The sequence below is a fragment of the Podarcis raffonei genome, chromosome 1 (genome assembly GCF_027172205.1).
Source record: "Podarcis raffonei isolate rPodRaf1 chromosome 1, rPodRaf1.pri, whole genome shotgun sequence".
NCBI classification, from domain to species: Eukaryota; Metazoa; Chordata; class Lepidosauria; order Squamata; family Lacertidae; genus Podarcis; species Podarcis raffonei.
Genome location: NC_070602.1, coordinates 92,477,075 through 92,494,684, shown reverse-complemented (window position 1 = coordinate 92,494,684; position 17,610 = coordinate 92,477,075). Strand labels below are relative to the sequence as shown.

General features: G+C 40.5%; 1 protein-coding gene across 13 annotated transcripts in view; it reads right to left on the bottom strand.

Moving 5' to 3' along the window:
- KALRN (kalirin RhoGEF kinase) overlaps nucleotides 1-17,610 on the bottom strand; it is a 488,570-nt gene that overhangs the window by 237,519 nt on the left and 233,441 nt on the right. For 12 of the 13 annotated variants that reach the window (XM_053404286.1, XM_053404179.1, XM_053404188.1 and 9 more), the window contains 2 exons: nucleotides 11,986-12,178; nucleotides 6,468-6,980 (listed from right to left, as the gene is read on the bottom strand). In XM_053404286.1, coding sequence (XP_053260261.1) covers nucleotides 6,468-6,980; nucleotides 11,986-12,178 — 706 coding nt within the window. The remainder of the gene's footprint in view (nucleotides 1-6,467; nucleotides 6,981-11,985; nucleotides 12,179-17,610) is intronic. The other variant, XM_053404266.1, reaches the window with a different exon arrangement.

The following is a 17,610-nucleotide window of genomic DNA, read 5'->3' as shown; positions in this document are numbered from 1 at the left end:
TCAAGGAAAGAGGAGAATGGTTCAAGCCTCCTCAGAAGTGACCAGAATAAAACAAAGATGGATGACTTACTAACCGTGTTCACACTTGTAATTAGTCTGGAGGAAGCAGGTCAAAGTTTGACCTCCTGCATGTTTTTAAGCCCCCGAGGGAAGAACTCTTAGGAAGAAATAAGCTGCATGAGGTTTGCACTCCTCTACTGTATATTATATTGCTTTGAAGGGGTGGATTGGCCCTTTGTTAACAAGAGTTTGTAGGTTAGCCTGGTTTACAAACTGAGGGATGCTAGGTGGGATGCTAGCTTAGGAACCAGAGGTTATAACTTTCAATGTCCAGTTTGCCACATCCACAAGCCTTTCTGCTTCTAAAAAGACAAACTTCCAGTCAAGGTTGCCAAAGGGTTTTTTTGTGCGCCCAGGATTGTGTACCTGGATTGGGCCTTCCAACCCACTTGTAAATGAGGATACATATTTGTGTTCCCTTTTGCAGGTGGAATGGAGGGACCCAAAAATAAATCAGTGACCGCACACATAATAAAATGTTTGAGAGACAGAATGTGAAGAGGTGAAGCATTTCACACAATTTTATTTCTGTATTAGAAAATACTTAACCTGTTGAATTTTTGCCTGCTGCACTACGGAAAGCAGAAGAACCTTGCTTTACCCGAATGCCAACCCTAAACCTTTATAACATTCATTCTAGGAGTGCTAGAGACTTCATTTCCCAAATCAGCCCCCCCCCCCAGCATTCTGCCTCCTTTTCATATATTTGCAGAAGGATATAGTAAGCCCCTGTGAGAGCTTTGGTTTTGCAATAAGCAAAGGTTATGATACTAACCTAAGAAAAAAAGATAGGACTGCCTGAGCTCTAAGCTTTTGAAAGAGTGGCAGTTGTGGTCTCTTCATCACTGTTGCAGCACTTATTATAAATACATGTAGATGTGCTAAAAACAAGGCAGTGTCTTTAATTGCTGCCAATACTTGTAACAGAGGCTTCAACCAAGTGAGAGGATACCACACTCTTTCACATGAACAGAAGTTTGATGGGGAATATTCAAATTATTTCAAATGGGTGGAAAAAGCTTCAATTTGAATAAGCACTCTGAAAACAGGAAAATGAGCTGCCAAAAAGGTTAAAGACATAAATTACTGTTATGTATTTTCAACTCTCATCTGCCTCATTATGGCACCCCTCATTTCAATATGGTGGGGGTTTGAGGGAAAGGGCAATTGGGTCTAGAAAGAACTCTCTTTTTTGTTGTTTCTCACAACTTACAACTTACAATTATATATATAAAACACATACATGAACATCCAACCAACACAGATATATAATATATATCCATGTATACCAGTTTATCTCCAGGACCTCCATACAAATTGCCCAGGCTTATGCCCCAGAGAGGTTACTTCAGTGTTGCTAACGCAGCAAAAACAACACAATTATGAGTTACCGGTCTCTGCAGTCACAGCAGGTGCTGTGATTCTCCAGTAGTTTGACTTCACCCTGGAGGTGAACTCCATTGTCTCTTGAGACAGACTGATGCCAACAATATCAGTATACCCAATGCTGTGTTGGAATTTGAACACAGTTCTCCCTAGAGTGACTTACAATATTTAAAAGTAGCCAGAACCAATGGCCAAATGAATGAATGAAGAGAAAAACTCCTGTTCTTATATCATTTTAAAAATACTCTTTAGTTTTTACAAGATGACATAACAGAGAAGGGAAGAAATATGACTCTATTGATTGATAAGTGCTGCTGAACTCTATTCCTTCCAGAAACCGAGCCAAAATCTATTTCCAGGAAATCCTTTTTTCACACACACACACACACACACACACACACGAACGCCATTTGCTCAGGGACACTTACTACTGCTGCACTTAATGGACTGTAATAAAATAAACTGCTTCCTATTAGCAAAGAGGATCTTGTCATCAGCTGTGTAATGCCATTTTATTATAGCTCATGAAGCATCTAAAGGAAGCAATACTTGAAATGGTTAAGGCTGGAGTATGATAATGCATTTGTCCCTGAATGTCCAAATGCCTTTCTCCAAAGAAACTACAACAAAGTACTGTTTTCTTGTGCACCATGCTCTCCTACAGTACATCCCCATCTCTGCCATCCATTGCTGGATTCCAACAATTCCCTTAATTTACCACCTTCCCTTTCTGGTGATCCTTTGCTTTCATTGGTATTCTGGCTTAAAAGTGGAAATCTACAATAAATAGAGGTAAAAGATTAGTTCGTAGGAGGAAGATAGCATCACAAATTGTGAGCTACCGTAGCCCTGGTAAATTGCCAGAACATGCCCTTCTGATAACCTTTGTCTGAAGGATGCTTCCATAACTGTTAAACTTATGGGAAGAATAAGGAACCAGGAAGAAAGAATCTTTAATAAAGACTGAAAATCTGAAAACTTACTGTAAACAACTGAAAACATTAGCAGGGTTAATGTAAAATGAGCAGTAAAGAAAACTCAATTATTGTGGAAATGCAGTAGCAGAGATGAAATGAAAGGGAGCACAGATGGGGTGAGGGGAAGTCAACTTGATGTTATTTTGGGTTTTGTCAATTTGTATGTTTTGTTGGAAAATGATAAATAAATTTATATTTAAAAAACCCTAAAAAGGGTTTATAAACTTTTATAAACTTCTATAAACTTACCAAAAAAAATCTAGTGACAATTCTTCCCTAGATTCCTGAAGCATTCTCTTCTTTAGCCTCCCAAATAAGGTCTCAGAAGAGGCTGTGAAAGCTTTGAACACACAAATGGGGCCAGAAGATCTTGATGATCAGCAGTTTGGTAGGATGCACCACTCCTTGTTAAAGTACTCCAAGCACTTTGGCTTCCCCTGCATGCAGCTTATATTGTCCAGACATTTTGAGCCAACCTAATCTATTCAATTCCATTTCCACTCCTTCCAATTCCATTTTTCCCTCTTCAATGTAAGCAGCCTGCCTACAGGCGTGTTGTGTTTAATTTCCTTGTGTGTCACATACAGCAGGGGTCTGCCTTACCTTTTCCTGGCCAGCCCTGAAGGGAAATACTGTATTTTGTGGATGTCAACTGCTGGTGTTCCCTTTCTTGTTTCATTCTAGGGATTCACTTCAGGATTTCCCTCTCAATTGAGACTGGCTGACAGCCAGCTTCTGCCTCCTCCAAACTGACAGTACCAATAATTAGCATTCTTCTACCTCATGTATTGTGAATTCTCCCCTCACTTTGGAACATTTCAGGTTTGTTTCAACAGGCACTCGGATCTCCTGGCTTTTATGAGGGAAAATTTAAAGCTAGTCAGCTTCAACTGCTCAGGAGCTTTTCTCTCTGGTACCCTACTATCAGGGGTCTGTTGATGCAGTAATACTAACTGAAGTTCCTCCACAAGTACTGGAATTAAAGGAGAGCCAGTGTGGTGTAATGCTTAAGAGCGATAGACTCATAATCTGGGGAACCGGGTTCGCGTCTCCGCTCCTCCACATGCAGCTGCTTGGGCCAGTCACACTTCTCTGAAGTCTCTCAGCCCCACTCATCTCAGAGTGTTTGTTGTGGGGGAGGAAGGGAAAGGAGAATGTTAGCCGCTTTGAGACTCCTTCGGATAGTGATAAAGCAGGATATCAAATCCAAACTCCTCCTCCTTCTTGAGACCCACTGTCACTTCAATAGCCTTCTTCCACATACAAGGATTCTAGCACAATATATTATAAAATGCCATGCTAGTTCATCAGCTCACATGATTTTACTGTAAGGATCATCCTGTAACAATTACAGGCTTATTATTAAGTAATACTGTATTGGCCCAAATAAAAGCCGCACCCGCAAACAAGCCACACCTTTAAAATTGAAGGGGGGAAAGAGAAAAAGACAATACCTGGGCTGCTTCCTGGGGAGGTGCCTCATCGTTTTGCCGGCAGCCACACCATTTTGCCAGTGGCCTCCTCCCTTCCCCCCGATGGCTCAGGGCAGCCTTGGAAGTGGCACGCTGCTTACGGGGGGGGGGGGGGAGCCGCTTTGCCGGCAAGGTCACAAATATAAGCCGCACTTTAACTTTTCACTGTCAGAATTTGGGGGGAAAGTGCAGCTTATATTTGGGGCAATACAGTACATTATAGTATCTTGCCCTTCTTTCACAGAGGTGAGGATCCCCTCCCCTAATGCTTTCCCTCACAACAGCTTTGGGAGTTAACAGCAGCTGGAGGGAATGTGACTGACCCAGGCTGCAGAAATCTGAACCAGGGTTTCCCCCAGCCATGGTTCAACACAAAGGCAGAGGATTGTTGAGACACTATTCTTCATGCCATAAAATTCCATTTTATGAAATATTTTGAGTTGTATTAGTGCATGATTCCCTCTACTTACTGCCATGAATGATTATTTATCCTCCTTATTTATATCTACTAAATAGACGGGGGATAGAAGCATCTGAGAAGAAACATGCTTCTTATGGTCTGGATCATACGCTAAGTACCAGCCATGTTAACAGTAGTGGTGAGCTGGTTGCTCACTGCCACATAAGTTTTCTTAGTTCAGATGCATTGAGATAATGATATTGACATGGGATTGCTGTGGAATAACTGAGAAATTCCTCCCACAAGAAAAGAAAAGAAAAACCAGGATGCATGCCAACATTAAGTATTTCCAGAAGGTCTGCAGACAGTATGTAGGCTGATAAATATTTTCTGTCCTTAGTGTGCTTATTCCAGTAGAGTATGAGGCATCCACCCTGCCCTTCCTTCCCTTTAACTCCCACCACTACACAAACTTATTAGCATTTCTTGAATATTTCCAATACCTTCCCTTGTTTTGAAAAACTATGCTGGCTGTGGGTTGCATCACCACAATATCTGATACAGTGAAATGCTATGCTTTTTCTTATGATTAAATAACCCTATCTTACTTTGCTGTCCAACAGAGACACAATCAAGAACTGCAGTTATCTGTCCTTCTCTCAGGTAAGGAATTAATCTGAATAGCAAAGCCTGAGACTATCTTTCCTGTAGATCCTAATGTGAGTTAATCAGGCCATCACTGTGGTGGGGGATGCACACTACGTGAACCGCCTCCTATTGCTCGGCAATGAATGCAACACAGTTGACCTAATTGAATCATGGCATTTAGACTTCAACCACAAGAAGATTGCAATTTCTCTCTATGGATTAATTTCATTTGCACCTGTGGAATCCTAGAGGCCATGGGTTTTTTCTTCTCTGCATGCTGGAAGGGAAAAAACAAAAACCAACCAAGCTAAACAAACCAAGTTTTTCTATGGAAGTTGGATGACAGAAGCTCCTAGTATTATTGCTACCTCCCAGTCCCCTGATTTCTACCAAATGTGTGTGCTGCTCAGCAGATTATGACTTTGTAGACTGACTGGTTCTATCCTGAACTGAAAACCACATGTCATTTTTTCCTTACTGGTTTCTACTTGCAAGCCTGAAAGAAACCAAAATCCAATTGACTACCACCATCTATGTAAGGTTAATAATCTCTAAGAAACAGAAAACTGAAGCCTGGTTTGTGAAACCACAGTATCTGCCTAACCAATTAGGAAATCTCTTTAGCCAGCGGAGGAGAGCACTTGAGTTTATCCCTTGTTCCTGCTACAATAAATCATACTTTTCTTGAGTGGCAGTAGTGCCATTGCTGTGCCTCAGTGTGCTTTTCTGGAACAATGCACATTCAGATCTGACTGCCTCTCAGAACCACCATCTCCTGTGCTTGGTGCTGGCCATTGGATTGAGGAAGAGAAAAAACAGCAGCCACCCGTCACCTATTGGAGCTGAGCAACCACTCCACTCCCAGCTCACTGCTGCACCATCAGCACCACCTGCTCAGAGCAGAAGGGACATCTCTGGCAATTGATATTACATATTGACACCTAACTAATATATTGACCTCCCTGCCCATCATGGCTAAAATACATTTTTAGATAATTATACTGTCCATCACTTCATAGCTGGGGCTATACTTCTGTGAATAAGCTTCTGCCACAGCTAGCCTCCTACAGCTAGCATATACACCAGTTCCCTCAGAAGCTTACTTATTGCTTCCTTTCCTATATCTCCTTTTCTGTCTTCTCACAAATAAACCCCTGACTAAAACTCCTGAGTTGGTTACCCCTTCTCAACACATCAACCAGTTCTGGTATAAAGCCTGGTGGAAAGCAGCAAAGCTTAACTTGGGGTGCCTTACATCTACTTGTATATATCCAAAGCAGATCAGTTTTCTTCAGAACAGCCAGAGGTGAGTTATTCTTGGCTCTCATGCTGCTTGCTACTTCCAACAATTAGTTCAGTGATTTTGCTTTACAAGTCACATAAAATACATTTGCTAGCAACTTGAGGTTTATATCCCTGATTAATTCCTCATGTTGCTAATTGCAGAAGCATATATATTTGGCTACAACATTGCCGTGTGATTTCACAGTAATACTCAAGAAGAAGAAGAAAACTACCCCTTACCTTTTCTGCATCTTGCTCAAAAAGTCGAAGTTGAAAACACTGGTCTAGTTTCAGTTTCCGGACATGCCACATCTGATGCAAGTGTTGCCGAGTTGAATGCAGCTTGTCCAAAAGGCTGGTGATCTTTGGCACAAGACTTTGGAAATCTGCACTGCCAGGAATGCAGTTCCTACCAGAAAAACCATCACTGCACCGTATGCATTGTAATAACCTCTGGCCCTCACGATCCAATTCTTCTACTGGAGCTTTAATTACTTTCTTCTTGAGCTGTGTGTGTTCATCTATTAGTCTTCTTGAGCCCTCCACATCCACTGGAAATTCCTTCCTAGCCAACATTTCCTGAAGGTCCTCTAGCCTGGATAACAAATGGATGGCACTGTTGAAAAACTCTTCCAATGAAACTCTCAACTCTATCCATTCATCATGATTGTAATCCAAGGATCCTTCAAATTCCTCTGTTAGTTGGGAGGGATCCACCAGTTTTGCTAGGCCTTCAACAGAGACCATGCTTGTCTAAGGGCATAAAAAATATTGAAATGTGGTTTCAGTGAAAGAATGAGAAATGTTGCAATACTGGGATCTAAACATTATAATTATCTAACTATTTGTCATGGGAAGGTAGGTTGTAGGAGGGAAAGGACATTGACAGCCAGGGCAGGTAAGAATTTCCTCCACCATCCACAACTCAGAGATGTCATGGCAGCATTTAGAGAATAACAACTGTAATAACACAACTGTAATTCCATTAATTCCCCACAGACTTCTTGCACAAACATTTTGCAATGCTTCCCGTGACTGTTCTATACAGCAAGTGCCTCTTACTTTCCATTTTACTGTTCGAGATCTTGAGGTATGTCTGGTTGAGGTAATCTACTGTTCAGTTTCGTTGCTGAGTATAAAGCATTAAGTACTCATGTGCAAAGTCCATGAATATTTCACTTGTGGGTGGTAACATGCAGCTAATGCATCAAACTCTGCACAACGTGATACTGGTTTATACAAAGATGAGCTTGCTGGGATTTTAGCTGAACTGCAGACATTCTTGTGGAAACATGCATTCAGGACACAAGATGTGATTTTGCTGAAGAAAGCCCACTGAGCTGGAATCTGAAGCCAGATTTCTCATATCCAACATCAATGTTCCAGCCAATGGCACCACATATTGGGTTTTTATGAGAAGGATACTGAGTTAATGGGCTTTTTTAACTTATACATTTCACTGGGGGGTGGGGAGCCTTTTAAAGAGCACCAGGGACTACATTTACTTCATAATCACTGCACAAACTTTAAGAACTTGTGCTTTTGTTTGATTCTACTTTCAGCAGCAAACCTTTCTTGAATCACTGGTGCCTTTTAATCTAAAGTGATCATTAGAAAGTTCTTTTTTTGGAAGGTGGGGAATAATGTTTCCACAACATATCCCTTCAAACTAAAGAGTGTATTTTGTATCACTGTAAATACAACTCTTCCCCATTGCCTTTAGCTATTCTGGCTTGAATGTTCTCCTAAGTGGATATGTGATATCACACCAGATTCTGCTATTTGAATTATACAGCCATTATATAGGTTTCAGGCGTGTGACTGGAAGCAGGTGCTCTACCCTGCCAAAATACACATCTCACTGCTCCTTATTTTCTTTCAGATTATTCCAACTGGCTTTTCCCACAGGCAGATCACACAGGCTTCCATATGGCTGCTATTTTTCAACCCTTTTTAAATATGATTAAGCCAAATTAATGTAAAAATTAAATGCCACTGAGGTATTTACAGAAGAACTTGCCATGATAAAAAGAACTACCTATGAGTCATAATGAAAAAAAAAGTTTACTATTACTTTATATAAAACTTACAATGTGCTTTCCAAGCTTTATCTTCTTCGTTCTATCAACAATGCTGGTATGTACTTATTATTCCCACTTAACAGATAAGTTAGGCCATGAGATAAGAATTTGTTGCATATGGCCACCCAGTAAATTTATGGCTAAAGAAGTGTTTGCACTGAAGTTTGCCATGCTTTAGGTCTAGCACAATGCCCTGGGAGAAACTGACTATCACTCAATAAACAGTACCACTGTAATTTATGTGGTCTTTGTTGGGTGAGGACACAAATGAATTTGTGGCAGTGAAAATTAACTTGGAATAAAAAAAAACAGGAAATCCTGGAATCGATGGTCATTTACATTATTAGTTTTGAATAGGAAGGTAAGGGCCTGGCCATGTATCCTATAACACTGTTTGATGACTTTCCAGGTTCTTTTGCAATGATTCTTGGAGAGTGTGCAAATAGTTATCCCTACCCAAAATGCTACATTTAAAATAACTATACTTCACCATTCCTTCTAAATTCACTATACAGTCATACCTCAGGTTACAGATGCTTCAGGTTGCGCCGAACCCAGAAGTACTGGAACAGCTAAATCACACTTTGTGCATGCGCAGAAGCACCGAATCGCAACCTACTGGTGCGCAGACGCAGCGCTGCAGGTTGTGAATGCTGTGGGTTGTGAATGTGCCTCTCGCACAGATCATGTTTGCAACCCGAGCGTCCACTGTACTGCACTTTAGCTCGTTTTTTTTTAAAGCCCCACAATTTAAAAATATTGTCTTTTGAAATTCCCATTTGTACAGTTTATTTCTCCCTGCTATCCACCAAAGCATACAGAATTGTGACATGTGCTTGTTAAGTCTTCAGCCAACAAAAGTTCCAGAACTGGCAACCTGAGGCACATCTGGCAAGAACTCAGTCTGAGCACCATTGTTCTGATACAACTGGCACTGACGCTACTAAGCTTTCAGCAGCAGGTCCTGGTTATTTTTCCAGGTTTTCGGTGAAATTTCATGTCAGTATTGGATTATTCTGCATTGTAATTTGGTTGCAGTTTGACCTGCCTTTTTCTCCTGTTGTTTTATGTACATGTATTTCTTTTTTAATTATTAGTAGGCATTGAATGACAATTTATAAAGAAGAACAGAGGCGTTTTTGGTTTTTTTAATCACCTAGCTCTTGCTACAGAAGTTAAAGCACTGCAGGGAGGCTACTTATGAAGGCCAGAACAGAATGTGCCACTTTGGGAGCCTTACTGTAGGCATCTGATTCCAATGCAATGAGAACATGGAATATATCAAAGCAAACTGTGCATCTGGGACATTTCCAAGAATTAGACTAGGTGATTCACTTCACATCACTACTTTAGAAAATAACAATTCCATCTCCCAACGCTGATCGCAGATATTGCACTTTGTTAGAATTTTCAGGTCTGCACCACTGACCTTTACTGACATCCATTGCCAAATAAGGAGAAGATGCATTAGAGCAATTGGAAATAATACAATATATCTGTATAAGGTCATATTGTAGGATGCTTAAACTGATGTATATTATAATTTGATGCTTTTTAAAAGGTTGAAATCTTTAAAAGGAGGTAGGTTCTCTTGCCCCAAAAGGAGTCTCCCCTGCACCCACACCAATTCCAGCTTGTAAATATGGTGACTTTCACCTGGACAGGAAAAGTTCAAACTTGATTGACAAACTAGTTGATAACTCTTAAGAATAAGATTTGATAGCTATAAATTTTAAACATTGCTTCTGTGCAGTGCAATACTAATTTTATATACATATTTTTTGTGGCAGCAGTCAATGGTGCTCTTAGGGCTGGGCTTTGGGCAGAGGTCTAGGGGCCCTATAACCCCTAACCTCAGGTGTGGGCAAAAAACACTTTGGCTTGCCACTCACTCACCAGCTCTGGATTGAGCCTATGCTGAATGCCTGGACTGCTATCAGTGTCTCAGCAAAACTGTGCCTCTTTGATTTTAAAGTACAAGCAAAGAAGGGAAATGCACTTTAAAATCCAAGCCATGTAGCACTATGGGGCAGCTTTGGGGAGAGACCATGATAAAAAAACAACAGCCCGAAAAAACATAAGATGAACACGGCTGTATCAAACAAAAGGCTCATCTAGTCCAACATTCTATTCTCACAGTGATCTTCAGGAAGCCAACAACAAGGACCTGGGCAACCACCATCTAGACAGATAGCTAGCATTTTGAACAAGGAAATGAGAGGAAGTGGGAAGTGAACTACAGTGCATGATTAAGTAGCATAGTTCCCTTCCCACATTCTCTCAGGTCCACTTTCTACCTGTTGACTAAGTGAGGAAACAGACACCCTCAAACCAGTGTCATGACATATTCATTTTCCACCTTAGTATCTAAGGTGAAGAAAGGGGAAGATATTATGAGATCACTGGGGTGTGGGTGTGGGTAACACTTTAGCATGTACATAAGATGGTGACCCTGTTCAAACATCATGGTAAACCACTAAGGTATACATTTATTGGCTATTTTTCTCCTTTCTGCTAGGATGAAGGAGAAATACATTATGCTCAGACCAGAGATCATGGCTTCTTTCACTTCCAACAGATCACCATCTGCAGCCAAGTTTTGTTCTTGGTTTAATGAGCATGGTTTCTTGAGAGTGGAATAAACTATGACGCCTAGTTTGGATGGAACCCTGAGCCAGGGTGGTGGCTTTTCTCCGCTGATTTAGAAGGAGGCAACCAGTTCAGACAAGTGTGTCCATGGTAAATAATTAGCCATGGCGTACTCCACAACACAGGAACCAGGTCAATACTCCATTGTATTGTATTTACAATTATGGAGCCAGTCAGATACATATTAAGACAGTAGACCTTTCAAAAACGCACCTCAAGCTTTTATGGTCTCTCATCTTGAACAGTAACCCTTTAAAGTTTTAAGGTGATGATTACATTTAGCATAAAATATGTCAATGCAGGTCAAAGATTCCCCACTTGGTTTTAAAATCCACTTCAAAAATATTCTTTCCTGTCACAATCGGCCTTTTCGGCACAAAGATGTGACAGGAGGCCTTTTTGTTTAAAGCACTCTGAAGATGCATTTATTATTCAGATAGGTTCTCTCGGGAGAACTAGAGATGAATAGGAATACATTATCAAACTTCATCAGGAAGGGAGAAGGGATGTGCAAAGCAAGGTAACAGCCTATCAGCTGTCATATTTCTCTCTCTTAGATGCAACCAATCAAAATCACAGCCTACTCATTCAATCTTTTCAGGAGAAAAGAAAAATAATTTGCAAAAGTACTCCTGAATTAATGACAAGGAGGTTTATTGGGTCATCCCTCTCATTGACAGCAAGCTCCTGAATCTGCATTAGTCAATCAAGTGTCAGCTTTGCTCTTTTTAGCTTACCTACAACTTGTGACTGACTGTACCCACAAGGGAAAATACAAAAGTAAACCTTACTATTGTTGGGGTTGTTCAATTGTCAAAAAAGCCAACTAAGGAGCAGATTATTTGCAGGAGCAGCAACTATTGTAGCATAAACATCCCTCCCCTCTAAACTTGTGGGCATTATCTTTTTTAAAGTTAACACTGACTGTGAATTTTTCAATTAATCAATATAGATTGAATTGCCTAGATATATGTGATCTTTACTCAAATTGAAACTCTTCAGACATTACAGAAGGCTCTCAATCTTACCTCAAAGATAAATTTGGAACTTCCAAAATTTGTCTTCTGCTTCTGCCAGAAGTTATCAGGCTTGATTATCAGGGCAACATGAATTTCTGCAGGGAAGGCCTCCTGAAGAGTCTTCAATAGGGGCTTGATCAGGTCCCACTTAGACCCCCTCATATCAATGATGACAGTAAACCCTCGTTTGCAGACATCTTCACTGTAGGGATAAAACATGGGATAAATAATGTGCCTTCAGGAGCACAGGGTATATGACGCACAGAAATGTGAAGATGCAATCACACACAAGTGTCACGACACTTGGCTTGCTTCTTTTCTGATCCAGGTGTGTCAGTCCAGGTGGTCCTCCTACTAAAGATCTCCACTTAGTGTTATCATATTATTTACTTGAGAATTTTGTTCCTTTCCTCAGTTGTTGCCATTATGTATGTTTCTTTGAGTGTGCAATCATTAACTTTCAAATGAACCCTGTGACATAGTTTATTATAATTCCCAATATACAGCATAGATTAACTGGTTTGTCCAAGATCACACAACAAATCCTTGACTCAGATAGCATTTGATCCTAATACTTTTTTCCAAAAAAGTCCATAAATATACAGTGGTACCTCAGGTTAAGTACTTAATTCGTTCCGGAGGTCCGTTCTTAACCTGAAACTGTTCTTAACCTGAAGCACCACTTTAGCTAATGGGGCCTCCTGCTTCTGCCACGCCCAGAAACTGCCCAGAAAACTTTGGTTATAGGGAGACATATAAAGTATATTATAAAGAAATAAACAAAAATACTGTAAACATTGCCTGGAGAAAAGACTTTTGAACCAGGTCACAGAAAGGCTCATATCTCACAACCCATTTTTCTCAAATAAGCATTTTAAAGTATTTTTGTGTTTACATTTTGTTATGTCAGTAAGTGTGCTCAGTAGACTGAAATAAATCCAATAATAGCTACTTGGTTCTTGAGGATGTGGAATTAGGTAACTATGGAAAAACTCACATCAAATTTATCTTTCTACAGAATTGGCCAAATTTGATGCTTTCCCAGATAAGAAGGTGAGGGTGGGCTGGATGCATAGAAAACAAATATGTTATGCAACCTCCTGTAAAAGAGGCTGTTTAACTGTTATAATTGTCAATACTGTATCTTTGCTGTATTGTCTTCGGTGTATGATTAATTTGTTTATAAATGATATAAAGCTTTTTTTTAGTGATGTTAGCGCAAGGACTTCTGGGTGTGCAATGAAATTTTCCCTTCCTCTCCTCTCCTTGTCTCTTGCCCTTCTTGGTTTCCCTTTTTCTTTTCTGTTTATAAAAACTTAGAAATAAAACCTGGCTGAGGATATCCCAGTCCCTGTAAGTTGGCACCTGGGCACTTGAATCAGCTAGGCTAGGCTCTAGACCAGAGCTTTCCAAATTGTGTCTCGCGATATGTTAGTGTGTCAGCTGCAGTATGTAGGTGTGTCACATGAATGCGCTTATAATGAGTTAGTTTAGCTGCTGGTTTGCTAGTAAAGCTGAATTGCTCTGTCACAAGATGATGCATGTCTAAAAACTGTGTCACAACATGAAAAATTTGGAAAGCTCTGCTCTAGACTCAAGTCTAAAGCCTGCAAGGGGGCAGGACAAAAAGGAGATGCGGAGGTTGCATGAGGAGAGTCCATGGGCCTTCAGTGCCACACAACTAGAACAGGGGTAACCTGTGGCCAACCAGATGTTGTTGGACACCAACTCCCATCAACCCCAGTTAGCATGTCCAAAGGTTAGGGACTACAGGAGGTGTAGTTCACCAATGTCTGGAGGACGAAAAGTGAGCTACCACTAGAAGTTTTCCTGACATGGCAAGTTGTTACTGTGCAGTCAGCAATATGTTTTCCATTAGTGTAGTAGCTGATGTCACAGCAGCTTCACTGCAGCTGAAAACCTTATTTACTTACATATCCAAACAGTGACTTACAAAGTCACATCCTATGAATATGCAAAAGCACAAATTAGTAACAAGAAAGCTTGAAATCCCCTTTGCGTATCTTGTTTTTCAAGTTTTTAAGTGAGATGCTAATTCACATTTAAATTTAAATGCACACACTTTGAAAAAATGTGTGGAATTTGTAGCAACTGAGCTTCACTTCAGTTTTCCAGCTGCAGAAGAAGATACGAAGGGATCTGTGCCTTGCAGTAGTTAGGATCAAAACGGAGAAGAGCCTTGGTTTAAATGAATAGCCTGAGGAACAGCCAAAGTATACTGATCAAAAGTACGGGTGGGTGGAGACAATCATTGCAGGAATGCTATTTACATATTAGAGTTACACTAATATACAGACATAGCGCTGGGATAGAATGGATTTCAGAATCAAGAGCTGAGATCCTTGATGCTCAAGCTAGGAAAGCTTGCAGCATTGATAGTGCTTTATGATTATATTTTAAAAGCCTTTCATAAAGGATGGAAGTTTCATGACCTCACTTGATGCTTGGCCATTTTCTCATGATAGGCATCGCAGCACACATACATACTTTAAGCAACAACACACCCTGTCTTCTAAATACATGGTAATTAGCAGGAAGCTATATGGCTGGGGGCAGATTACCCAGAATTAACTAATGGCATTTGACAAGTAGCTTCAGAGGTTGGACACTAAAATTTGATCATAACTTTGTAGAAAAGCAGCATGCAATTATCATGATACCAGAGAGTTCAGATTTAGATGAAAGACAGGACCTGGAGGCTTTTCTAGGTGAATGCCATTAACCTAATTAAAGTATTAACAGGAGAAATAACAGGTTCTCTGAAAGTGAGAGCCTAGCTTCAGGAGTGACATTTAGGTTGGCAAAGGGGAGCAATATTTCCACCCCTGTGGTTCAGGCCAGGTGTAAGCAAGCTTCTCAAGCATAGGCATAGCCAGGAGTTTTGTGGGGGGGCAGGCCTTTTGTTAGGGGCAGAATCTCAGTTTGCTATGTATTTTTTTTTTATTTCTATTGATTGGGGAGGCAGCTGCCCCTCCCTGTCCTCCCTTGGCTATGCCCATGTTCTCAAGTGCTTCTATCCCTTGTCTATACAGACTCTCAAACTGGCTCCTCCCTGTTGCAATCTGAAACAGTAGCTCTGTCTTCATGTTCTTCAAAATTTAATTAAGAATAGCCTTCAATACATTGATCAGCTACTAAATAATTAGGAAGACCTTGATCAATCTAGAGACACAAATGCTTTGTTACATGATCAGACTATACAGTAGTGTGTAGGTAACACACACACACACACACACACACACACACACACACACACATGTTCAGTCAATAATGCCAATCCAGTAAAGTGAAACTGTAGAGTGCTTGTTTGTTTATATTATAAACTAGTTCAATACAAATAAAAGTCATGAACAAACAAACTATAAATACAAACTTCAATGAGGTATATTTGTCAAAGCTTTGGAATTATGCATATTGTACATGTTACACGTGCCTTGGATTTTTGTCATTAAAAGCAAACTGAAGATTAATTAACCTGGAACTGTTAAATTGTACTCCTACTGAGCACAGTAGCTTGCTTTGATTTCAAATGACTGAGGGTGCTGTTTTAATCTGTTTAGCTTATTAACATACAAGTCATTTACCACTTATTCACTTTCCATAGTAATTGTTGTCTGGCAATTGTCTCTCATTGGACAGACTCTCAGCAGTGTTTAAGATGAGAGAACAAAGCAGGATGGGAAAACTCTTACCTTTCATAACAGGAGCATTTTTTTAAGGTTGAAGTAGAAAAAATCAAGGATAAATTCTAAAGATCATGCATGAGAAACCTATGGCCTGCAAATGTTATTGGACTCCAACTCCCCTCAGATAACATAGCCAATGTTCAGGGATGATGGGAATTGTATTTCAACAAGAACGTGCCACAGGTTCTGCTTTCCTGCTACAGATCAATATTAGTATTTGTGAATACTTAATCTGAGTCAGAGTTCATCCTATGGCACTCTTACCTCTACCCCACTACTACCAACAGGCAGCCCCTCATGCATACAGAATGAAGGAGCAGAGCTTCCGAAGAATGGGGTTTAGTCCTCATATGCCTTCTGTTTTCATAGATTAACCTCAGCATCCCTTATGAAAGCTGCATACTTATAGGAGTGCATCTTATGCCCCAGCCTGACCCCCTCCTTTTCCTGTATTTTCTGGTTCATTTTTCCTTGATTGGCTTGGCTTGTAAGAGCATGACTGTCAGTTACTGAGTATCGAAACCTTGGGATATACAAATACAGTAAGCCTGCAACTTATGCACATTTAACTTGTGTGCATTTAGCTTTATGCACTTAGCAATTAGGGGGGGAAATAAGGTGGCAGAAAGGGGGTGGGCTTCCAGTAAAAAAAACTTTAGCAATCCCACCCACCCTTTTGCTCCCAATGTGTTTTTCACTATAGGTGACTTTGGCTTTAGGCATGATCCCAGGGAACATCAACCCTGCATAACTTTCAGGCTTACTGTATATAAACATGATAAGAATGGAATCGGATTAGTAAGGGGTGACAGGTGAAATGTACACCTTCAGAATCAGAGTATATGCATGAACAGATCTTTATGAGCAATGATCACAAGGCAGAAAGTAGCAAATAAGCTGGATCCACACCGGCAGCATTAAAAAGCTTACACTTGAGCACTAAGAGTTTGACAGATGTAAAAGGAGGGATCAAGGGAGGGGGGAGAGAGGGGGCAGCAATGGGTGTGGAATTAGACCTGCTAATGTCCAGTTTAAGTTTGGTTCCATGGACTGTTTTGTGTTTTCCATCACTTGAATATTTTGGGTGATCTCAGTGGCAGCAGTCCACAGGCACTAACAGGCTAAATTAGCATTTGTATGAATGATGGTAACGATGTTTTCCTTCTGGAAGACTGACACAGTAATCCTATGAAAGGTAATACTGTACTCAGGGAGGAACACACAAGCAAAAGGAGGTTAAGCGAGGAGACCAAATTCCACTGTTAATTACAGTCCATGGCCAGAGTACACATTTAGGACTATATACTCCCTTCATCCAGACCATCATTCAACTTGCACTTGGGGGAGGCTTGCATAAAAAACAAGGATAATAACTCACTCTTCTGTAATAATCAAAGCTTCCTGTTCTCATTATCTGTTCATACTACATTGCTATGTTCACAATTACTCACTTCAAATAAATGCTCAGCTTCAGGACCACCAACATTTTTGTCTTTTGGTTTTACTTCAGTCTAAGATTTTGTTTCTTTCTGTGTGTATCTTTCCCTTTTGTTGTTTTTCTCCGCACTTTCTTCTCCAAGCAACAACTGGTCTAACGTTTTAAGTTTCACCTATATCACCATTCCTTCAGCAAATGTCAAGGAAAACCAGCAGGGTTGTGCTCCCCCCACCAGCTCTCTCCCATAAATGTCATCAACAAGGGTGACCAAGGCTGTTTCAGTGCCAGAACCAGGCCTGAAGCCAGACTGGAATGGATCCAAGTAATCAGCTTCCTTTAAGTAATCAGCCTGTAGATGGACCACCACCACCACCTTAATATTTGCCCCTGGGTGATAGTTGTTTAACGCTTCTGGGTCCAGGGAAGTCTGCCAGGAGGTACACCACCACCTCCTTTGAGGCAAATGGTACTTTCCCCCTTTCTAATGAA